General features: G+C 33.6%; 1 protein-coding gene across 1 annotated transcript in view; it reads left to right on the top strand.

Annotated features, from left to right (window-relative positions):
• Positions 1–24,839, top strand: part of LOC134533923 (translation elongation factor 2-like) — a 74,482-nt gene that overhangs the window by 9,322 nt on the left and 40,321 nt on the right. The window contains exons 3-6 of the mRNA XM_063371734.1: positions 3,444–3,637; positions 4,851–5,059; positions 17,796–17,920; positions 21,799–21,907. Coding sequence (XP_063227804.1) covers positions 3,444–3,637; positions 4,851–5,059; positions 17,796–17,920; positions 21,799–21,907 — 637 coding nt within the window. The remainder of the gene's footprint in view (positions 1–3,443; positions 3,638–4,850; positions 5,060–17,795; positions 17,921–21,798; positions 21,908–24,839) is intronic.

Genomic DNA, 24,839 nt, shown 5'->3' on the forward strand with positions numbered 1-24,839 from the left:
GCCCCGGGGATAGCGTGAAAAAGATTTGAATTAATTAAGAAAAAACTGAACTAATGGTCAGTGAAAAAGAGTGAAGTCCCCGGGTGTAGAAGTGTCGTGGTTGGCACCCCCTGTGTCACACCACCACAAGTCAGACACCCGTCTGGGAACAGCCTTAAACACTCCACGTAAATTCTTAATCTTTTTCAAATTATTATTTTGCGGGCTGCTCCAATAAACCGGTGCCCCAAAATATTTAAGTAAATTATTCAAAGACCTTTTGGAAAAGGAAGAGAACAGAGTAATAGTATTTAAAACGAAAAACACGTAATTACTTGAAATGCCAAAAACTTTAATAGGACTACTTGCGCATGAACATGGCAGGCAATTTAATTGAAGACAAAATCTCAAAAAGATTACAATAATACCTATAACCTTTTGCCCTATAGAGCTACAGAGGCTTTTAATAGAGCCACGTTTTAGTATATACCAATAAATAAATACTGTAATAAACCCATAAATAAAATCAGACATTGATGAAAAGCTGCTCCAAAAAAAAAAAAAAAATATATATATATATATATATAAATAAATAATGAATTACAATTCTTTTTAAATAAAAGTTAATAAAAATAAATGTCACTCTAAAATGTCTTAATTACACCCGGGTGATTTTTAATTTTCGACGCTTCGCTTCGCATGATTCAAGGTTCGTTAAAATTGGTACCACGATGGAACATACACTCGAAGTTGTGGGCAGGGTCTTTTTGCAGAAGTTATTTTTGAATTATTTACTCTTATTTTGGCAAAGTCCAAATCAAAGCCCCGGGATTACAGGGGCAAAAGTTCAGGGCCGGAATCACTTACTTGGACGAACGATGTACGTTGAATCACACCCCGGACCTCCTGGCCCGGAGTTTAGCGGGCTGTAATTTAGCAGAGGTGCTAAATGCTTCATATTAACTCTGCAATCAACGGAAAATGTAGCGTGAACTCTTCTTCTTCTTGGCGGCACCCGTGACGACGTAAGAATTCCCCAATGCTCAATACACGTCAGCTGATTTTATTGAAAAAGTATTCGCGAGCTTGCCCAGGCCCAATACCACGAGCCATCGCGCCCGTTACGCTCGAAGCGCACACACGCCACACGGCGATCAGCTGACGACCCTCCGCCTACAGCTCATTCTGTCTTTTTCTTTTTTTTCTTGACGTATTTCCCCCACCACATTATAGCCTTGGAACAGTCCGTTTGCATGCTCACAGCGGGGGAGCGTCGCACACAGTATTTTGATTGAAAGTCCAAAGCGTTATTATTAAATATTAAGAAACTAAACCATTAACGTAAAAAATAACATAATATACAAACATATTTAAAAATAAGATTTACAAAACTTATAACAAACCAATACTTTTTAAAAAAAAAAAAAAAGGGGGCAAATATTAAAACTAAAATTACTTAGCAGCCATAATTCAAAATTAATTAAAATAAATCTAAAATCAAGTGGCCATGTCGCCTATGGCCACAGAAGGCAGTGTCTTACCTCGGTCGTTGGCGGCGGAGAACTGGCTGAGCGAAGGGCTCCATCTGAACAACATGGCGCCTTCCCGCCTTGCCAGATTACCGCTAAACCCTTCCGATGAAGTGCCTTGCAATCTTGCATAAGGAAATACAAAAACACTTCTACAATTATGGCACGCTCTCCCACGGCTCTACTATTATTTTACATACAGTTATTAATTTCTTATGTTTAAATACATGTCGACTTCGTTCACGTTCGTGTCCGTCCGGCAACATCTTTATCTTACACGCTTAAAATTACATACTAAACAAAACAATAGCCCTCCCGCCTTTCAGTGGTGACACAAATAACCGGGGAAAAAATAAAAAGATTTACAATATAATTATTACGAATTATGGGGAACATCACACTGCCGCTACAGCACCCTCTTGAAGTAGTCCGTGGCACGCTATTTAAACACACGACTACGTACACGTGGCGGTGCGACTGCCAGTGCGGGAAGTGGGCCTAGGAAGGGGGGGGGGGGGGTGAGGGGAAAGGTGGCGGAGGCTGACCAAGTTTCTGGGGCGCAGGCCCGGTTGACGTCAACGTTCTACTTCTACCTAATGATTTGCCAGAGTTGACGCAAAATTGAAGAGGCTATTGCTTCCATTCCTCTGGACTTATTAACCAAAGTGTGAATTTGTGCTGTATGACTAAAGGTGCACATATTGAACATTTGTAATGAAAACTAGGTCAGTTACCTTAAATTAGATAAATGATTTTTTTATAATTAGTCTAAATGAAACTGTTTTATATACCATTTGAAACTGGGACATTCTTTTTATTGATGCGATGTACAACTGAACGAGATAATGCAATGCTAAAAATGGGGCTATCGTTAGGGAAGACGTAAGTTTAAACTCTGGTAGACCCACCCTCCGTATAGTTTTGCTGCTTGATGTGATGGTTAAATATAAGATAGTCCATTTTCATTTTTCCTGCATTGTACTTCTTGTAGATGCAAGTCAGCAATGACCTTGACAACAACAAAGTATAGCCCCAATAAAATTAAACTAGGTTAGTTTAAGTAAGTTATTTATTTATTTTTCGAAATCTTTCTAGTGTTATTAATGGTGATCAAAAATATAATACTGATAGTTTAACTGTAATTGCAATATGTGGGATTCTGTTGAATGTGATTCTTTAATTTGCTTTTACTTTTATTTTAGGAATTTGAAGATGTATGTACAAAAAATTTTTACTGCATTTTAGTTGTATTTTATGAATGAAAATTTGTTTTGACTTTTTGTATCTAATGAAAAATGCACTAAATAATGACAGCTGTGTACAAGATGATAATTGCCACCTTTAAGCCATTGGGCAACATAAAACATTTACTTTTTTTTAAGATAGTAAGAGTGGCAGCTGTGTATGTATGCTGAAGGCATTTATTTTTATAGGTCATATCAGGTCTCAAATATTGCTTGTTAGAACTAAATTTGGTTACAGCTTTTATTTTATGAGTTAAGGAATCTAACCAAGCTAAATTGTAGTGTTAGATGACATTTCCAGCTTTTTTAATTGGTTTTGTATCATTTTCTTTAATCACATACAAATGCTGCAATGATACTATGCCATGGCTATGGTTGATTTCTTCCTGAATGTACCTGGACAGTGTTTTGTATTTTGAGTCCTTTGTAATGCACAATATGTAAACCTAAATGTAAATTGAAATGAGATTATTTTAACTATAATGGTTTTGAAAAACAGGTGCTAGTAGAATTCTTAGTTAAGAAGTGTGGTCTGTTACTGATGTCAGTTAAATGTCACAAAATTGGGCATATTTTGGAATTTTTTTTTTTAGATTAAGATAATTTTAGATTTTTGGGACATTGGTTTGGTGATAATTTGCATTTCCTTTTAATTTATGTAACTAATGACTTTTTTGTTTGTTTTATCCAGTGCCATCTCCATGTACTTTGAGCTTGATGAAAAAGACTTGGTCTTCATTACCAACCCAGACCAGAGAGATAAAAACGAAAAAGGTTTCTTGATCAATCTAATTGATTCTCCGGGCCACGTGGACTTCTCGAGTGAGGTGACTGCAGCTTTGCGAGTCACCGATGGTGCATTGGTGGTTGTGGACTGCGTCTCTGGTAAGTACATGACATCAGTGTGGCTAGTAATTAAAATTTTTTGCTATGTTAACGATAGTTCGTAGTGCATTCATGGTGATATCTATTGTAGTTTGTCAGGTGGTTACGATGGCTCAAGAATTGTGCTATGAATGTTCTTTTGCCAGCGACATTACTTTTTATAAAATGTTGACTGAGTAGTTGGCAGTAATTTTCTAGAGTAGGTGCTCTTCTGAAAAAAATTAAGATTAAATTTTGAGAATAGAATTTTTTTTAGTTCCTCTCTATTTGATAATACTGATAAAACTGAATTGCAATATTTAGGGTAGTTAATCGGTTTAAAAAGTTATTTATGTACGTTTAGCTACATAAAAATTACTGTGAATTGGTGTAAATTGTTAGATTATGTGACCATACTAAATTGTTTTTTTTAGGACTAGTAGTATTCAAAATACAATTTTTTTTTCAGAACACGTACTCTAAAAATAAAAAAATTGTGTATTGGCTTACCAGTGTTCATAGATTTAATGGTAAATGAAACATGAGAGGCTGTCATTTACCACTACCATTAATATTCTTTTAAAAAGGTATTAGTTAAATACAATTTTAGTCTACGTTAACACCATGATAAGGAAGCTTATTTATCTCCCCTCTTGTCGCGGATTGTAATTTGTTGATCTCATTGTGAATGTGGGAGTGGTGCAACTATTGCTATTTTCTGTTGCTAAATTTACATGACAATAACCCTAGGATTTCCCTATTTTAATTCATTAAATGTAACTAAGTTAAATAATTGCTCAAAATATAATACATTTTTAACATATTATTTAGGATAATACTATAAACATAGTTTAAAAGTATCCATAATTTAATTTTATAGACAGCCTTTCGAAAGATTACTTGAAAGGAAGAGATTCTGAATACTGGATATTTAATAAAAGTTTAAATTTCTCTATGTATTGTGCATTTCATCTTGTATTAGTACTTTTTGTCAGTGAGGCATTGGAGTATTAACTTATGTACTTGTCCTCATGTTGCCAACTATGCCAGGTCCAGATATTTTTTTTGTTTAGGTTGTGGACAGTAATGACTTCCATACATTGGTTCCAAATTGTTCACTAGAGATGGAATTCACTCAGTCGTATGGCATGTTGCTCCTCACTGTGTGTGAAGTTGTGAATGAAATAACAGTAGTGCCGTGACAAGCTTGTGTAACGGTGTGATGGCATTGCAGGCGTGTGCGTCCAAACAGAGACAGTGCTGCGTCAAGCAATAGCGGAGCGCATCAAGCCCGTTCTGTTCATGAACAAGATGGACCGTGCGCTGTTGGAACTGCAACTAGGAGCGGAGGAACTGTACCAGACATTCCAGAGGATTGTGGAGAATGTGAATGTCATCATCGCCACCTACAGCGACGACTCGGGCCCCATGGGCGAAGTGCGCGTGAGTATGCGTTCCACTACAGATACCTTATCATATCTTGAATTGCATATTGATAACGGTGAAACGTAGATTATAGACAAATCATTTTACAGATATTGTAAACGGTATTAATGAAGTATTTTGGAAGGCTTATGCTCAAAATATTGTTATATGCATAAAAAAGTGGGCAGTAGTAAAAAAATTTATCAAGGACATATTGCCTCTTGAATTTATTAAAATAAATTTTACGTCTTGTAAGACTTTTTCACGATTAGTTTTCTTTAGTTTATAATTACAAATAATTTAATTGTGATATCATAGTTTTTTGATATATACAGAATATAACAAACTAATTATGAAACTTATGATCTTATCTGAATCGTATTGCTTAGCTGAACTTTCGCATTTAGATAGGTGATTTTTCATTCTGAAGACTTGACCTGTCAGTTCAGTGCCACATTTTTTACATTTGGCCCTCATTCTCGATTCCTTCTTAACTTCTTCAAATGAAAGCCATACAACATCCCGCTTTCTGCCACTCATGTTGAACCAGAAAAGTTAAAACATCAAAGGACTTAAATCCAGCAAATCTGCACATCAGACTGGGACTTAAACCACATAAAGGGTATTTCTCCACAGTAGGTGGTTTCTTCATAAAATGGGTCTTCCCCACAGAGAGGGTATTTCACAATATGAGCAGGATCCTTCATAGAATGGGTGTTTCCCATTAAATGGGGATTTATAGTAAAGTTCAGGATTCCCCACAAAAGAGGGGTTATTTATTTAATTTTTTTTTTTTTAATTTTAGACTAGTTTTAGGCTGCGTATTATTTATAACTTATTCATATAATATAAATGACTAGCTGCAGTACCCGGCGTTGCCCGGGCTGAACACAGGGTGAAGGGGACCTTTTTTGAAATCAGATGTAGACAGTAATATTGTCTTCTTCGTTTGAATGTCAAGTGTGTAAAATAATTTATATCGCTGGCAGAACCCAGTAGACGTTGTTCTGCCAGTGTTCAGTTATTTACCTTTATATATCTAAAAGTTGGTGGTCTGTATGTAATCTCGACTCTATAAAGCACTATAGATAAAAGCTTAAAAAATAAAAGATTACTTATATAGAAAAGATTCCATTATCTAGCTAATGCTCGGCATGCATTTCAATGCCTCATTCAGTTTTGTTTTGTAATATGTTTGAAGTAGTTACACATATACAAATGATCTATCCATCTTATATATATATATATATATATATATATATATATATATATATATTTATCTTTTTCTCTATCTGCATCTATATATGGGTGATTCTCAGCTAATTACTGATTTCCGATAGTTAAAATCTGATGTCATAAATATTTATAAGTAGAGGCTAATAATATTTTATGTGCTAGATAATGTGTTTAGAAATAGAAATTATGCTATGGCCGAAGTCGTTTCCACAATTTTGATGGGGGAAAAAATAAAAATTTAATATTGTGAAATGAGGGAATGATGATTTTCTGATATGAGGGAATGACAAAATCAAATAATTACAAACATTTTAACTTTTGTTATTTACAATTTAATACAAACCAATTCACGCAGAAATGTAGAGCATATTAGGTTAGGTACATTTTAAAAATTCTGACGTGTAAAGAAATGAAACTGTGACACAAAATTTTAACAGACTCATTTGTTCAATAGTTGGAAAAACACTCAACAAACTTAAATCAAGAGGACTATAACATATTTGTTATATTAAAAACAAAAAATTACTTTTAAAAACATGTTAATGGAAAAAAGAAACGTTGCCAAAATATTTTAACATAGTTTTTCACAAGTCTTAGAAAACAAAGAAGGCTGCTCTGGAGCCTGATGGGCATGGCCTGCTTATCTTCTTCACGACGTCATTCAAGTTATAAAGCAGTCTATCAGGCAATGTCGGCCATTTGTAAGTCCCACCAGCTGCTGGAGGCATCACAGATACTTCAACTGCATGTTCAAATACTATAGAGGTTATTTCACCAGGATATTTGATGCCATCGTAATTTACCAAAACCCATTCTCCAACACTGTAAGTGTCGTCAGTCACACCTGTAAATAAAAATATAAAAATAATCATGAGAATAATAACTTTATAATATGTTATTCATTTTAGTAAGCCGCCTAAAAAACTTACCTCCAATGTTGTAATTGTGTAAATTTTCGGTTATTCCTTCATAATGTGTATTCTCAAAGCCACTTTCATCGACACATCCATTTGGTTCAATTTCATTTTCTCAGTTTATTTCATTGTCTTTCCTGTAATAACTTTCCGTGTTCATTTTAGGCTTATATCCTTCACCAAGAAAGAAACGGACACATTTTTTTTGGCAGCTAAAGCAGCTTGAACTTCTGAATTGCAGACCGCTACTTCTCTTCTTTGAGCAGTCGACAACTTGATGAACCTGTAATGTACCCTTAAAAGCTTCAATCTTCTTGCCCAAAATGTTTCAAAATTTGAATCATCCTTACCTTCTGCAACTAATCTATCAGCAGTTCGCTTAAGGCATCAATCCACACCATCAGGAGCACCCTTACCATGTCCTGATTCATTAAAGTTCCAAGTGAAGTTTTCTATTGTTGGCAAAAAACGGTCAAGAAAGTTTGACATTATGTAGAAAGCGGTTTTATTTTTGTACTGGCTACCAGCGCCATCACTTAGAATATATACAGTATGCAAATTCTCTTTGTCTTGTGCCCACTGCAAAACAGGCTGTAGATGAGACCAAACTGCTACAGTGTTATGTCGCGAACTTGAACTAATGAAACAAAAGGATTTTACTGATGTACCAGATTCACCAGCAGAATAAAGAACACCAGTGTGTAATGTTATCTGTTGCCTTCCACCCCCAAAATGCACAGACTGAATTTTTTCATTGTACTTGCATGCATAATTTTCACTGAAGTCTACGTGTAAAACTAGTCCCTGGTGTTAATTCACTCTTTACCTTGAAATATTCTTTGTACTGGTGAACAATGTTTGCTACATGATTCATGTATTTATTAAATGTTGTTTCTAGTTGGATAACTAAATCCTTACACGTAGTTGCAACTTCCTTTGTTATTGTTTTCTTAATTTTTCTTTTGGTTCCTTTACTTAAGTATGTAACTTCTTCATTACCCCATTTTTTTAAAGTTATTTGTTTCTCTGCATCTGGGACTTCATACAATATACATTTTTCTTTACAATTGTTACACTTCCTCCTCAAACACTTGGGATAAGAACTATCGCAGCACAGAGATGGGAGAACTTCATCTGGATGTTTATATTGAAAAATCTTCTCTTCATACAATTTCGCAACAAGCAGCTCAGTGTTGGCATGGATGATGCATTTGCACATTTCTCTATCGGAATGCTTTGGGGTTACTATCCAAAATGGTTTCAATCTGCAAAATGATGCATAACTTATCCCATAAGAAACAGTGTCGGAAAATTTCTTGTGCAAATTCTGCAAGGTATTACTTAGTAGAGGCTTCTGCTTCTTCACTCCATTTTTGGTAAGACAGTCCTTTTTGCCGGGATATGTACGACAGACATCGTCGTTTTCAAAAAATCTCGTAACATCGTTCTTCATGTAGTAGGTTAACACTTTACCTCTTGCCTGACACTGAATTCTAATGTTCTTGTGAACTGGACCAGCCAAGTAACTTAAATTACAGTGCTTTTTAGCCACAGATAACATCCTGTATTTCTTTAACACTCTTCCTGCAACAACTCTTTGAATCATCTTTTTACTATTATGACTCTTCCCTATGCTCTTCACACTTTCTTTTAATTCAGTACTCATGACTTCCCCAAATAATAATCTCTTTCTGACTTCTGATGATACTTTCTCCTTTCCTATTATCAATGTAACTTTAGTTCGAGGCGTTAATTCGGCATTCTTTGTGTAATGCTTCTCTGATTTTTGGTACCTTTTTTTGTAACTTTCAGCACAGTTTTCTGTTGTCTTGAGTTTTTTTTTTTTTTAAGTTCTTTGATTCTTCTATACATGGCACTTCTGTTCCTTTTAACAGTCATCCGTCCACATTTCTTTCTTGACGGTGGTTCAGAGTCATGCTGTATCATTGCCTGGTGTGGGTCACTTGGACTCGGTAGCGGTGAAGAGATTCTCAACATTACCTGTAATGATTCTCGTATATACTTTTTACTATCTCTAAATTTCTTCGAATTGGTCTTCCATTGCTTTTTCTTGGCTCTGTGTTCTCTTGATGTCATTTCTGATACACTCTTAACATTTCCTGAAGCCCTTTTATTAGCATATTTTAGCCTTTCTTTTTCTCTCATTATTTCTAATTGTTGTGGGTTTTTTTTTCTTCACGCCGTCTCCTGTCATACTCTTTTTTTCTTGCTTTTGCATCACATTGTTTTCCATTCCTGATTATTTCAAACAATATGTGAAGGAAATACCTATACAGTTCATAAATTACCAAAACCCTTTGTGATTATAATATATGAATTATATAACCCCACAATGAACAATAACAGTAATTTATAAATTATGTCATTCCCTCATTTAATGTGTAATTCCCTCATTGTGAGGGAATTATGGTGAGGTAATGATAAAAATAAATGTATTTTGCAATATCGCCCATGTTGTTTTAGCTTTGAGATTAGAAAAATTTTACAAGAAACTGCCCACACATACTAATCTGTGATGTAGGTTTTACTTTTTAATGTATAGTAGTTTTGAAATTATATGTCATGAGGGAATGATGTGATAAAAAAACTCTTACCTGTTTTTTGTGATTCAATTAAAAAAAACACCATCTTTCATTAATACAACCACCATGAGACTCTTTGTATATCACTATAACCCAAAATGGCTACCAAACGAACAAATAAGGATGATGTCAGTGCACCCTGGTGGCAGTAAACAGAACATACATATTAGAGTGAGGGAATGATGCCAGAGCATGGGGAAAATACGTTTATATATAAATAATATGCTTGGAATTGAACAATTAAATCTAAACTTGGGTATTTTGAAAAGACTAAAGTACTCAATAAGAAGTTCTATTAATCATGGACGTTCGTCTTCATCTTCTTTCAGGAAAAACTTTTTGTGTATTAAACCTGTAGATGGGGAACAGTGAGGGAATGATATTTAGCATATAAAATATTTTTTAAATATAAGTAATTATAAACTTAAAAATATTTCATAATGAGTGCAAGTAAAACTAATGTAATATAATGTAGAAAAAATTAGCAGTAATATATTTTCAGTACCTAAACAAAAATAAGGAGGGGGGAATGCATTTTCAGTGATTAGCTGAGAATGACCCATATCTATGTATCGCTCTATCTATATTTATCTTTCTATATATACATATATACATCTATACCTCCCACCATCTCTATCTCTTCTATATACCAATCACTATATAGCTCTATACATCTATATATCTCTTTATCTAACTCCATTTCGTTCCCTATACCTAGCTCTATCTCAGGGTCATTCCATGTCAAATCAACACACTTTTAATAAAATTTTTACCTCACCATCTCAGATTTTGATGAAATTTTGCACAGATGTTACCTCCATACAGACTAACAAAATATAAAATTTTAGAATTATATATCCATCCATTTTGAAAATATTGCTTTGTAAATTTTTGAAGAGAAAAAACACTCAAAACTGCACTACAGGCATATTTTAAAATTACCATAACTCTTCTCCAAATTAAGTTAGAAAGGTGAGACAGGTGTCATTTTGCAGCATTTGGTATGGCCTTTCATGTGATATGTAACACAATAATGTCTAGAAAAAAAATAATTTTCAAAATAATTTTTAAAATTTAATTTTAAAATTTTGGAAAAAGTGCATTTTTAATTTTTTTCAAAAAATTCTATAACATTTTTTGTACAAATATTAAATTGTCTACAAAGTTTAAAAGTGGAGAGTTATTGGGTTCATAGTAAAATTAATTGGTAATTGTAACCATATTTATACTTTACCCAATTATGATATTTAACAATTTTTATAGTTATAATAAGTTATGTTGAAAGTATAAACACATAAAATTGATTAAAAATCACTAATAACACAATTGTAATTAATTCTAGTGCTACACTTTGCTTGTCTCTGATACAGGATTTCAAAGATTAGTTCAGACTAGCATCCAGTTACTGGGGGTTCCCCTCAATTTGCTTTGGGATTTCCCTAGCTTTGGGATTCCCCTTACTTTAGGATTCCCCTTAATTTAGGATTCCCCATACTTTGGGATTCCCCTTACTTTGGGATTCTCCTTGCATTGCCTTGGGATTCCCTTAGCTCTGTGATACCCTTGCCCTGGGATTCCCCTCTAGCTCTTTCAGAGTACTGTACAGTAGTGGTTTCAGCTAGTTTGTGCTAGGAGTCTGTATTGTTCTGATGTAGTATCAAAGTTGTTAGTACAAGTATCAGTGCTACGCCTATATAAAAAGTGACCATTTAATTTATGTTATTAGTGGAGTTTATGCATTCTGAATTGAGAATGTTGATATTTATTTTTAAAAAGGTGATGTGTTCATCATGATAGTGACTGAAACCCTATGAAAAGGTGGGCAGTTTACGGTAAGAAATGGCCCTCAGTGAATCATTTTTGAAGTTACAGGGTTTTAATCCATTAAAAAAAAGCAATCACAACATTAGGGAAAAAAGAAAATTAAGGAATGTTACTAGTTGGATGTGCAGTTTGTTTTCTGGATTGCCAAAGGGAGTCAATTTGTGATAGCTGTAAAATGGAAATTACAACATTACAAACTGCTGCTGCTTCTTCTTATACTCACCAGGATAACGAATCAAGTTCAGATTCTGATAAAGATCCCAGTTTTTCTGCATCCTCAGAGGCGATTGGTTCATTTCACTACAATGGCTAGTAGAATCTCCTATTAATAGGAAAAAATTCAAATCAAAAAGTTATGCAACCAGAAAAATTAAAACAATTGACTCCAAAATCAAAAGGAAACGTTTTGAGTTACCAGATAATTTCTCTGAGGATGATGGTGAAGATTTAGAGGAATCAGTTTTGCAAAACCTCAAAGCCAATTTCTTGAGTTCTACTAGTAGGAGCAAGAAGTTAATGATATTGACCTGTTTACCACCAAATTGGGGAGTTAGAAAAATAATGCGAGAGTTTGATGTGCCAAACTACATGGTACGACAATCAAAAAAACTCTTGGCTGAAAAAGGAATGTTAGAAAGTCCTAACCCCAAACCAGGCAAACACCTCTCAGAAGATGTAGTTGAAGTTGTCCATTTATTTTATGAAAATGATGAAGTCAGTAGAGCGATGCCTGGTGTTAAAGACTGCATAACATTCACTGAACCTAATAAAAATAAATCAAAAATATCAAAAATACTTATTTTGTGCAATCTGAAAGAGGGATACACTTTATTCAAGGAGAAATTTCCAAATATTAAAATAGGTTTTTCAAAATTTGCGGAGCTTCGTCCAAAGCATTGTATTTTAGCGGGTTCTAGTGGGACACATGCAGTGTGTGTATGTACAATCCATCAAAATGTCAAATTGATGATTGAAAATGCAAGATTATGTGATTTAACAAATGGAGAATTCAAAACCTACAAACATTGCCTACCAAAAATGGTATGCAATCCACCAACAATAGATTGCAATATTGGACATTGTACATATTGTCCTGGTACTGCAGCAATACGGACCGTCCTTGAGAAGTCATTTGAAGAGCACCTGATTCGAAAGATCACATTTCTGCAGTGGATTTCAGTTGACCATTGCAATTTAGAGACACTGCAGAAATCATCAGCAGATTTCATAGATTTGCTCTGTGAGAAGCTGTCACTCTTAGTCCGCCACGACTTTATTGCAAAACAACAGACTTTCATGACTCACTTAAAGGAAAATTTAAAAGAATCTGAATTTGCAATCACACTCGACTTTTCAGAAAACTACAGTATGGTTGTACAAGATGAAGCCTAGACTTACCACTGGACTAAGGGACATGCCACAATTCACCCGTTTGTGATATATTATAAAGGAGAAAAAAGAATTGAACATTTGAACTACGTTGTAATTTCTGACTGCCTAGAGCATAATACAGTTGCTGTTTACACATTTCAAAGAAATTTGGTTGCTTTTTGATTACAAAATTTAAAAACGTTTATCATAAGTTATTTTACTTTTCAGATGGGTCTGCTGCCCAATATAAAAATAAGAAAAATTTCATCAATTTGTGTTTACACAAGCAAGACTTCAACCAGCTGAATGGCATTTTTCAGCCACAGCTCACGGTAAAGGGCCTTGCGATGGAGTTGGAGGTACGGTTAAGAGATTAGCAGCTCAAGCTAGCTTGCAACGGCCCTACGAAAACCAGATCTTGACCCCTTTCCAGCTTTATGAATGGGCAGTAGAAAATATTTCTGGTATTAATTTCACTTTCACTACACAAGAGGATTACATAGTCAGAAATATTTTTAAAAGATCATTTCAATCAGGCAATTACCATCCAAGGAACTCAGCAATATCATGCATTTATACTTGTTGACTCAAGCGCATAAAAAATTTCTGTGAAAATATTTTCTGGAGCTACACATTCATCACAAGTAACTTTTACAAGATCACTAGACAAACCGCGAATAGGAGACGTAAGGGGCTATACTGCAGTTGTATATGACAAGAACTGGTGGCTAGCTTATGTTATGGAGAAAAACGAAGAAATTGATGAAGTGAAAGTAACATTTCTCCACCCTGCTGGACCATCACCATCCTTTTCTTATCCAGGGAAACCAGATGTATTATGGATTCCTCTCACAGATATGTTATGTACAGTAAATCCTGTGACACCAACTAGAAGAATTTATGTGCTATCTGAAAATGACACTTTAAAAACCAATGAGGAATTTTTCAAGTACTGTAATTGAAAATTGCAATCAAACATGTGAGTGCTAATTTCCTTTTTTCAATTTATTTCTCATTTTAAATTATTGTGCAGGGGAATCTTGCATATATTGTACTTCAGCATAAAGTATTTCTCATTTTAAATTAAATTCCCTGTAAAATTTAATTAAAATTTTTTCAGTTTAAGATACTTTCAGTGTACAGAATATAACTATCTGATTTTTTTTTTGAATTTAAAACAAGATTTTACTGTATTCTGTTATGCTTTACTTTGCTGCCAACATTTAACCTGAGGTTTGACAAAAAGGGCCTTTGTTTTCAATTAATTTTACTATGAACCCATTAACTCTCCACTTTGAAACTTTGTAGACAATTTAATATTTGTACAAAAAAATTTATAGTTTGTTTTTGAAAAAAATTAAAAATGCACTTTTTCCAAATTTTAAATGTAAATTTTAAAAATTATTAAAAAAAATTTTTTTCTAGACATTATTTTGTTATATATCACATGAAAGGCCATACCAAATGCTGCAAAATGACACCTGTCTCACCTTTCTAACTTAATTTGGAGAAGAGTTATGGTAATTTTAAAATATGCCTGTAGTGCAGTTTTGAGTTTTTTTTTTTTTTTTTTTTCCAAAAATTTACAAAGCAATATTTTCAAAATGGATGGATATATCATTCTAAATTTTATATTTTTGTTAGTCTGTATGGAGGTAACATCTGTGCAAAATTTCATCAAAACCTGAGATGGTGAGGTAAAATGGGTGTGTTGATTTGACATGGAATGACCCCTCAACCTATCTCTGTCTCTCTCAATCTCACTCTATATCTAGCACTCTATCTCTGTCTCTGTTTTATATTTAATTAAATTGTCTAATGCGTGCGCACTTATACAACGAAAACTGACAAAGTGCCGCTATATAATATGAAATAAACACATTTATTGAAACGACTCTCGGGCTACCTATTAACTCACCAAAATTTCATCGCAATCGGATGAATGGTATAGGAACGCATATGGCACAAACAAAAGAAAATTCAAGTAATGACAAACGCATCAAACGATGGTGCGTTTAAAAATTCAAGTCAACTCTATCGTTTGACGAAGTTAAGAACAAAACTGTTATTAGCACCTTTATTTTGCTAGCCGCTGCGAGCTCCACTAAGCGGGCTGGTCTCACCAAGAAGGATATGAATTTGCCACACCTTACTATGTTTATGATCGTGTGGCAGACATAGAGAAATGAAACACACTATTTGTATGTCTATGACCTATGATTTTTTCTGTTCTAAAATGAAATTATCACACTTTCACTCCCTTAGGGATGGAATTACACATAATATGTAGCCTATGTGTTAATCCAGGTTATAAACTATCTGTGTGCCAAATTTCAATCAAATCCGTTCAGCCGTTTTTACAAGATTGAGTAACAAACATCCATCCATCCATCCATCCATCCATCCATACTTACAAACTTTTGCGTTTATAATATTAGTAGGATAAGATCTTGATTAATATGTAATTTTTTGTTTCTGTAAATCACTAGATACATTAATGAGCAAACTTTTGTAGTTATTAGAGTGGTGATAGACCTATCATACAAATAATTAAAATATATTTAGAAATAAATTTAAAAAAAAATAAAAAATTTATATAAAAACCATAAGTTTGAACCATGGTTTGAATCAGCCAACCCTGGGTTTGGTTAACTATATTAAAAATACTGCTAAATCATTTTGCATTACCAATTTAAAATTTACTTAGGTAATTTAATCTAACAAACCATGGTTACAGTTTTATAGTATTTTTAATGTAACTGATCTAACCAACCATTCACACCATTTTACGTTATTTTTTATGTAGCAACCTTATGAACTGTTTACACAAGTTCATAGTATTTTATATTTACTTAACTTATCCAATCATTAAAAGATTAACTCTTTTAAGTATATTGGGGTGGGCTCATTTCAAGAGCCCACTGTAAGAAGCTGCATCACACTAATCTGGAAAAAAAAAGTTTTCTTTAACATTACAATTATAAGAAATAAAAAGTGTGTGTGGGGGGGGGGGGGGGGGGGTTGTAGTGATAGACCTGTTACCTAAATCTGTCTCCTATACATGAGGGGTAGGGGAGGTTGTACATATTAGCTGAAAACATTAAAAAAAGTATGTGTTCATTTTCCTTGTTTTACCATGCTTTTATTAGTTTGACCTGTATGAATGAATGAATGAATGTACGATGTAATAAAATCTTTCCATTCAATTTTTACCCACTTTTTTGATGTCCATATGTGTTGCAATTTTGCATACATATAAAGAACCTCTAACAATACAATACAGTGTTTTCTCGCATATTTGTAGCACATTTTATTATAAAATCAAGTTTGAAAAGTAGGAGTGCGACGATTATGCGGAAAAAAAAAATTTCGTTAGGTAAAGTTATTCATAAAAACAAAACCCGATCATGGAAAGTACATTTATTTAAAAAAAGTTGGAGTATACAAGAGCACGCCAAACAGTCTATATTAATAATTCATTAAACAAAAACCTTTCTTCAACTTTAAATAGAAAAACCAAAACTCCAACGCGAACGCAAGCCACTTGAATTTGACGTAAACTAATGTGTCGTAGTACACACTTGCCACGAAAGAATGTGGGCTATCAAATGTAGTTAACTCGGCACCTGACAGAGAGCGCGTGTTGCATCCAATCGGCGAGATATTGATATTGAACTACATGCGCGCGCTCTATACAGGAAGCAACATAACCAAACATGAATGATGTGCTGGCTACATTTTTATAAGCGGTACGCCGCTGCAACGCAACTCAGACAATCAGATAAAGGAAATAACGTTAAAACGTCTTTAAAAGAAAATTTACATGTCTGACAATTTCGTATTTTCGTTAATTAAACAATTAAGTGGTAATACCAAAATTAAATTTTAGATTTCTACTTTAAAATACATAGTTTTATACGGAAAAGATACCTACACCGCGGCGACGCAGACGATCAGATAAAGGAAATAACGTTTAAAAACGTCTTTATAAGAAAATTTACACGTCAGACAACTTCATATTTTTCCGTTAATTAACTAAGTAGATGGTAATGACCGAATAAATATTAGATTTCTACTTTAAAATACATCGTTTTATACGGAAAAGATACCTACACAAAGCGCTAGATGAGCGTTGAGCTATATTAGTACTTTCACTTGTGACTTCTAAACAAATTCTATTTCATCATAAGAAAATAGATGTCAACATTGTTCACAAAGAAATTCTTCAGTTATGGGCAGTACATAGTTGTATAATTTTTGAAAACACGAGACAGAAAAACTTTAAACTTTAAAGTACTTATGTACTTATGAAATATAAATTATGCTACATTACATAGTAGATTGTATCCGTGCAAAACTGGGGCGGAAGCTAGTCAGTATATTATATTTGAAATATTTATTTACTGTTAGTGATCAGGTAGCAATAATCCAAATAAGTAAATAACAAATATGATGTATACAATTACCAAATTGTTTCCAATAAAACATACATTTGCCAAAATTTTTGTGTATACTTGGATGCAATGTAGTTTCACAGGTATGTATTGCTCAAAAACCAGATGATTTATTGTTAAATTATTAGTTTATTTTGATAAGCTTATTTCTTCTGAGTGAATATTACTTAAAATGTGGAATTATAAGAATATCTTTATTTCAAGTTTTGAAAAATCAGGAAAGGGTATATTTTAAGGTTCCTGTATTGTAGCAATTCTGTCTTTGCAAGCCATTTGTTAACATTTAATTGAAAAGGAATGCTGTGTTTTAATAAATATGTAGCATGCATATTATTGGCCTGTTTTATTTTAGGTTGACCCCAGCAAGGGTAGTGTTGGATTCGGCTCCGGTCTTCATGGTTGGGCGTTCACATTGAAACAGTTTTCAGAGATGTATGCTGAAAAGTTCAAGATTGATGTTGTGAAGCTAATGAATAGGTAAGGGTTTAGTTACCTCACATGACTATGTGTTGCTTTAGGGTTGTGCAAATATTTGGTCTAGAAAAACTAATTGAAAGCTAACAAATATTTTTTTTGATTAAATGAATATTAATGCCCAACGAACATTCATTTAGTTCCTATTAATATTTGTTCTAGTTGGGGAGTTAATTGTATTATTCTCTTAGAAATTACCTGAAAACTTAAAAAAAAAAATGTTAATTCTTCCATCTTAAAACATATACATCAGTCGCACGGGATGACCTCAATATAAGATGCTTTTAAATGTAGCAAAATTAAAAAATTGATTAACTGTAGGTTAGTTTTGCTAAAGTTGAAAAATTGGAAAATTATGTGAACTTTTCGGTAAGTTAGGTATATTAAAAATTTGTATATTGGTGTAAACAGTAAGGTTGGGTTAGCAACATTTATGATTCATCTACCCCTTGAAGTAATGCTCTAAATCGTTTCAGGAAAAGATAGCGCTAATCAATAAGTTATTTCCTTAAGCGTGTATATTTTTCAAAAAAATTGGTTGTCTGTAATGTAGGTTTATGGACGATAGTTTAACGTGACAACGTCATAACAAAACATTAATGAAATGATTGCATACTTTTATGAATAAAATTGAATAACTTTTATTGATTTATCACTATTTTGTATGGATACAAAGAAGGACTGAAATGAAATCTACAATTTAATTGATGAATTTACTTTTATTTGCACTCAATAATTCAAATATGTTTATTACTTTAACGAAGAGATTATTTTAACTATAACTTTTATACATGTTTGCTATTTAACTTCTTCCAGTCTTTGTTATTCTGTTAAGGATAGGACGATGATAGGAAAAGTAGGAAACAAATGGGAGTGTTTCAAGTTTAATGTGCCTCGAAAAAGTCAAATTGATGGTTGTTCCAATCTAGTGGAAGAGAGATAGATGCGGCGCAAGTGGAGAATGAGTGTAACGGGACACAGTGTAACGGGACAATGTGTGTAATGGGATACTTTTTCGTGCATGTAGCCGGCGTTCATCGATTTATTAGACGTCACATCAATAATTTGTTTTCCAAATAGGTAAGTGTGATGTGGCTGACTACCATTTTAATTAAGGCACTACTCCAGTTACAATTAATGTACAGTACTAATACGTATCTAAATACATTTGAAGTACTGTTACGAACGCAAACAGGACCGCGACACGCACCAGGTTCGGAGCTGGCTGGCGGCCCTGCCCGGCCACTGGCGTCATGCACGTATCACATGGCCTCTACTGACGTAAGGCATGCCACGCGTGCCAAGGGTCATCACTCCCCCCTTCCAAACCATAGCTCCCCGCACATCGTCCTGTCTCTGTGCCGTTATCTATCGCTGAGCGGCCTTGGGGATTCCGCGGGCCGCCGTGCGGAGTGGCAGTAATGGACGCCACCCTTCTCGACTGTTCGGGATGACGCGACTCATCACGGCCGCTCTAGTCGGTTCAAGAAGGTCGCCCAGGTACTTGAGCAGCGATGCCGGCCTCCGCGACAACGATCCTGCGACTGGTTCCGCAACAGTTCCGAGCTGAATTCAAGCGAAGGGAAGTGCGACATCGGGGAAGAGGGTGAGAGACACCCCTGAGAATGGCGCGAGGTGGATTTTGACTGAATCATGAGTGTTCTGGGCTCGTTGACGTAATTCTCAGCCAATCACTGTGCATAGCATCAGAAGCTTTCACGAAATGCTTACTTCTGTTCCCACGACGCAGCGATTTTGTCTCTTTCTCACACTCCCGTGACTGTGACTCACATGCCAAGCATGTGAAACAAAGCCTCGATCATGGAAAAACGAAGGATAATTACATCAGCACGCTTTCCCACACAAAGAAGGCAGCAAAAAATACTTGAAATACTTGAAAATAAACCTATGAATTTTAAAAATAAAAACAATTAACCCGGAGAATTTTGTTCACAATGTCTAAAAGGAAAAAAAAAATTTACATCATTTGAAAACCTAACCTGAAATATGACAAAAAAAATTATAACAAAAGATTATTACTGTATTGCATTAGGAAGGCTGTAATCTGGGTTGTTACAACTGTAATAAAACTTATTTGGGCAATCCATTATAAACCCAGTTCTCCCCTCATTATAAATCGTAACAGTATTTTAAAAGAATGCTGACTAACATTTAGAGATTAAACAATGTAAAATTAAATTTTGTATTTCACATACTGCATTGTTTACATAATAGGGCTTGGCATAACATTTTGTTTTCCGTTGTAGGCACTGCCAACTTTTTTGATCATCTATATAATAATGTTATAGATATAGGAGATATATTTCAGTTCTTAGTTCTGAATAGAATTTAAAAAGCTTAAACTTTAAACGTTTACTATTATTAGAAAGATTATTTAACCAGTTAACGTAATTCCTGACTCTGTTGTTTACCAAATGTGTATCTCCCATGATTTTCCACTAGGTAAACTAGCCCTGAAAGCTTTTGGCTTTTCTCTTTAGAGCTGCTGTTGTCATGCAGGATGGCGGAATATAAATGTTTGCTGAACACTTGAGCGTTGTTGGAAATAATTATGCATTGAAGGAAGCGAATAGCTATTGAGGAAAAGTCAAATATTGTTTGTTGATTCGCCCTGTTATTAATGTTTTGCATTATTAATTCATTGCATTGTATTTAATGCTACAAAAGTACTGTTGCCATTGTGCGTGGCAAAAATTATTTTTGTTTTTATGATGTACAAAAGTGAAATATGGCACGGTTAAACCACAAACCGGATATCTTGCACCCAGATAATCGGGAGTCTACTGTACTTTATAAACATTTGTTTATATTTAGGAATAGAATAAGTTATAAATGTTTCCATTGCAATGTTTGGAAATTAAGTGCTGCCAACTGCCTTTCCTAATTCCTAAATATTTATAATGTAGTAAAACAAGTATTGCTGAACACACACAAAGATGCCATTTTTACAGGAATTTGGTAAGTTGCTTTAAAACTTAATTTAATAAGGGCCAGTAATTTATGTTTATGTACAAACTGCATTCACAACTAATTTCATGGTAAGGTAAAAAAAGGGAGAGATAGAAAACTGAACTTAATTTTAATTTTCACATCATGGTCGTATGGTTTACCATAGCGCAAATAATTTATTATTATTATTATTATTATTATTATTATTACAATGGCTAACGAAGCTGCCTTGACCACATGCAGTAAAACATATAATAAATAAACTTAACACTATTCTATTCAACTTTTATTTTTACCATCTAAACTTTTCTGATGGGTCTGCTGATGATGTTTTACTGTACTGTAAATTGATTTTAGTGAGAACAGTGTCTTGATTAAAATGATAGTCAGCAAGCGCACTTAACTGTTGATCTAACACACACTTATAGAAAAAAATATATATGTATTCTATTAGTCCTGTTTTGATTACCACTGTTTTCCTGAAACAAATTAGGGTGAATAGTTAACATGTTGTTAAAACATGCAATTTTTTTTTAAATAATGGTTTCATAATTTTAGTTTTCTGAATCAGTATACATTGTAATTTTAATTAAATACTTACCAATTAAATATACAATATCTTTTGAGAATTGTAATTATATGGGTACGTAGAAAAACAGACCTAGTTATTTGTTAGTATTAAATTTGTTACATTTCCTCCAATAATTGTTTCTTAAATCCTTTCCTTGATTACCAAATCTTTTCAAATACCTTAGAATCAATGGTGTTCCAGATTCTGACTGTGCCATCCCTATTGTGAATCTTAAGCAATTTAATGTGGCATTAACCCAGCTTTAGTTTTTTTTTATTGTTATCAGATATTACATACTTTTTGTTTTGTGGAACTGAATGAATTAAAATTTTTGTTGCAGGTTGTGGGGAGAGAACTTCTTTAATCCCAAGACAAAGAAGTGGTCCAAACAGAAAGATGATGATAACAAGCGCTCCTTTTGCATGTATGTGTTGGACCCAATTTACAAGGTGACAATTGATGCTGATAATTTTAAGCTAATGTGTGTTTAAAAAATGTGTGGGATGAAGATAAGTGATTTTATATTAATGGGTTCATTGAATGGAAAGATTAAATATTTTATTGTTTTTATTTTTATGAATGTTGTACATACAACACTAGTATCTTGTTAAATAGGTAAAATTACTTTAACTGACATTTATCACATTTTTATATATCAAACCGGGAAATGGTTGTTTTGGAACAACTAAAATTACATAACATGCTCAGCATAACATAATCATTACAGGACTTGAATTTCTTTCTGGGAAGACATTAATTCAAATTTAAACTTTACATTCTGTCATTGTTTTATTAATTATTATTAAAATGCTGTTAATATTAGAGGTGGGACGATACCACGCTTTCGATACTCGATTCTGTATTGTTTTTTTCAGTTCGATACTTTCGATACTTTCGATACTCCAGGGAAAAATATTTTCCCATTATGTAACAATTATTACAAATAACATAAATTAGTTTTAAACTATATAAATTTAATCTATCATACCAGCACAATGTCAGATTAAACTTAAAAACATAATGTGTAAATAATTGCATTATATTAATGAAAGATATGAATTCATCATTAAATATATACATATAATAAAACCACCAGAAATGTAAAATACAGTCCATAATCAAGTAAAGCTGACAAGAGAAACAGTGGCCTTACAAAATGTTTGAAGTCCTTTCTTGGAGGGGGAAGGGGGGGGGGGGGGGGGGAAGTCACCAAGCCTAAATTAGAAATAAAAAAATTAGGCTATTGTAAATAGAAAATCAGAAATTTTTGCTTGTTTGTTTCATTTTACTAACAACTTAATGCAACAGAACAATTTTCAATAAAATTTTAACTTGAGAAACGTAAAATACAAAACAATCCGATCACAAGAAAACAATAACAAACGGGTATATTCAGTTCAAAGATTAATGAATGCAGAAAATATGAGATCTGTGCCTTGGTAAAGCGCGTGCACCATTTTCATAATCATTGCTAGTTTGCGCCACTAGTCTAGTGGTGGGCAGGGAAATCCATACCTGTTACTTTTTCACCGATATCAAAATTTCACGGGTATACTTGCGACCAGTTTCTACAAGTATCAGTGAAATTCGGTGAAATTGATTACCTACAGTAATACGACCACTAGCTTTTAGTGTCCACATAATCGTTGAATTAAGTTTCTGACGTTTTCAGTCTTAGTACAATCATTTTTTTATGTATATATTTTGAAGTAAAACTGTATGTGGAGTATACGAATTGCATACTTGTAATAATTACAGTAAAAAAAAATCACCGTTCACCGAATGAAAGCCTAGCAGAATATCACGGAAGATAATGAATTCTCATAAATGTTTTAAAATTAATATGTGTTCGTTATATTATTGAACTGAAAGGACAGGGATATAAATATGGAATCAATATTATTAAAAAAAAATTAAAATAATAATTATGTAGTATTTTTCAATTTTAACTCGAAATAAACTCAAAACAAAATGAAAGGTTTCTGTGAAAAACATTGCATGTATTTAATTTCATAATTCACCGAGAGGCAGTGATTTCACTTATCCCCTTTATTTCACCATTTTTCGGTGCGAGGAAGCAGTTTACGATTACGAGCATTACTAGAGAGAGATTTCACCGTTCACCGTTTAATTTCACAGGAACCTAAATTTCACTGGAACCGATTTCACTGATACTCAAAAGTAACAGGTAAGCCCACCACTACAATAGTCTCGCTTGGTGCTGGCCATAGATGTTACTAGCGAAGTGCACAGTCTTCCTGATACTATCCATATCTATGGTGCGATAAAGTTATTTTCTTACGTTTGCAAAGGTAAACAATGAACGTTTTTCAAAATAAAAGCATTAATTAAAAGGTAATTTATCAGGAGGAATATATCTAACAAAAAAATTTGTGAATTTTAGGACTTTTCCGGTTCGTAAAAACGTATGAAACTGGAAATTAATGATTTTATAAGTGTATGTTCTGGGAAAGTAAACCATTGTAAATATAGTAGTACTTTCGGCGGGACCAAAATTAATCGGCGTATGACACGGGAAAATGTATGGAACAACGTATCATCGAGGTTCTACTGTAGTTGTATTTTGTACGATGGCGACTCAAAACTTAATTCAATACAAATGAACAAGCATTCCGGTATCGAAAAAAAGTATCGATTTTACAGTTTCGATACTCAATACTTTGCGATACCGTCAAGTATCGTAGGTATCGAGGTATCGAAGTATCGAAAATCCCATCACTAGTTAATATGAATCAGAATTAATATGGAATGTTAACTATCCAGTATTCTTATGTTAGTTCATATCCTTTTGTGTGTAGGCATTCAGCCCTGTCTTTGATTAGAGAGATATAGTTTATTTACTAGATTGCACTTTTTTTTAGATTTTTTGACGTGACAACGTCTAATAAATTGATGAACGCCGGCTGCACGCACGAAAAAGGATGACTCATTGTCCCGTTATGCTTTGTCCCGTTACGCTCATTGTACGCTTGCGCCGCATCTATCTCTTCCACTCGATTGGAACAACCATAGATTTGACTTTTTCGAGGCACATTAAACTTGAAACACTCCCATTTGTTTCCTACTTTTCCTATCATTGTTCTATCCTTAACAGAATAACACAGATTGGAAGAAGTTAAATAGCAAACATGTATAATAGTTATAGTTAAAATAAAATCTCCCATTCGTTTCCTACTTTTCCTATCATTGTTCTATCCTTAACAGAATAACACAGATTGGAAGAAGTTAAATAGGAAACATGTATAAAAGTTATAGTTAAAATAAAATCTTTGTTAAAGTAATAAACATATTTGAATTAATGAGTGCAAATAAAAGTAAATTTATCAATTAAATTGTAGATTTAATTTCACTCCTTCTTTG

This window comes from Bacillus rossius, chromosome 1 (genome assembly GCF_032445375.1).
Source record: "Bacillus rossius redtenbacheri isolate Brsri chromosome 1, Brsri_v3, whole genome shotgun sequence".
NCBI lineage: Eukaryota > Metazoa > Arthropoda > Insecta > Phasmatodea > Bacillidae > Bacillus > Bacillus rossius.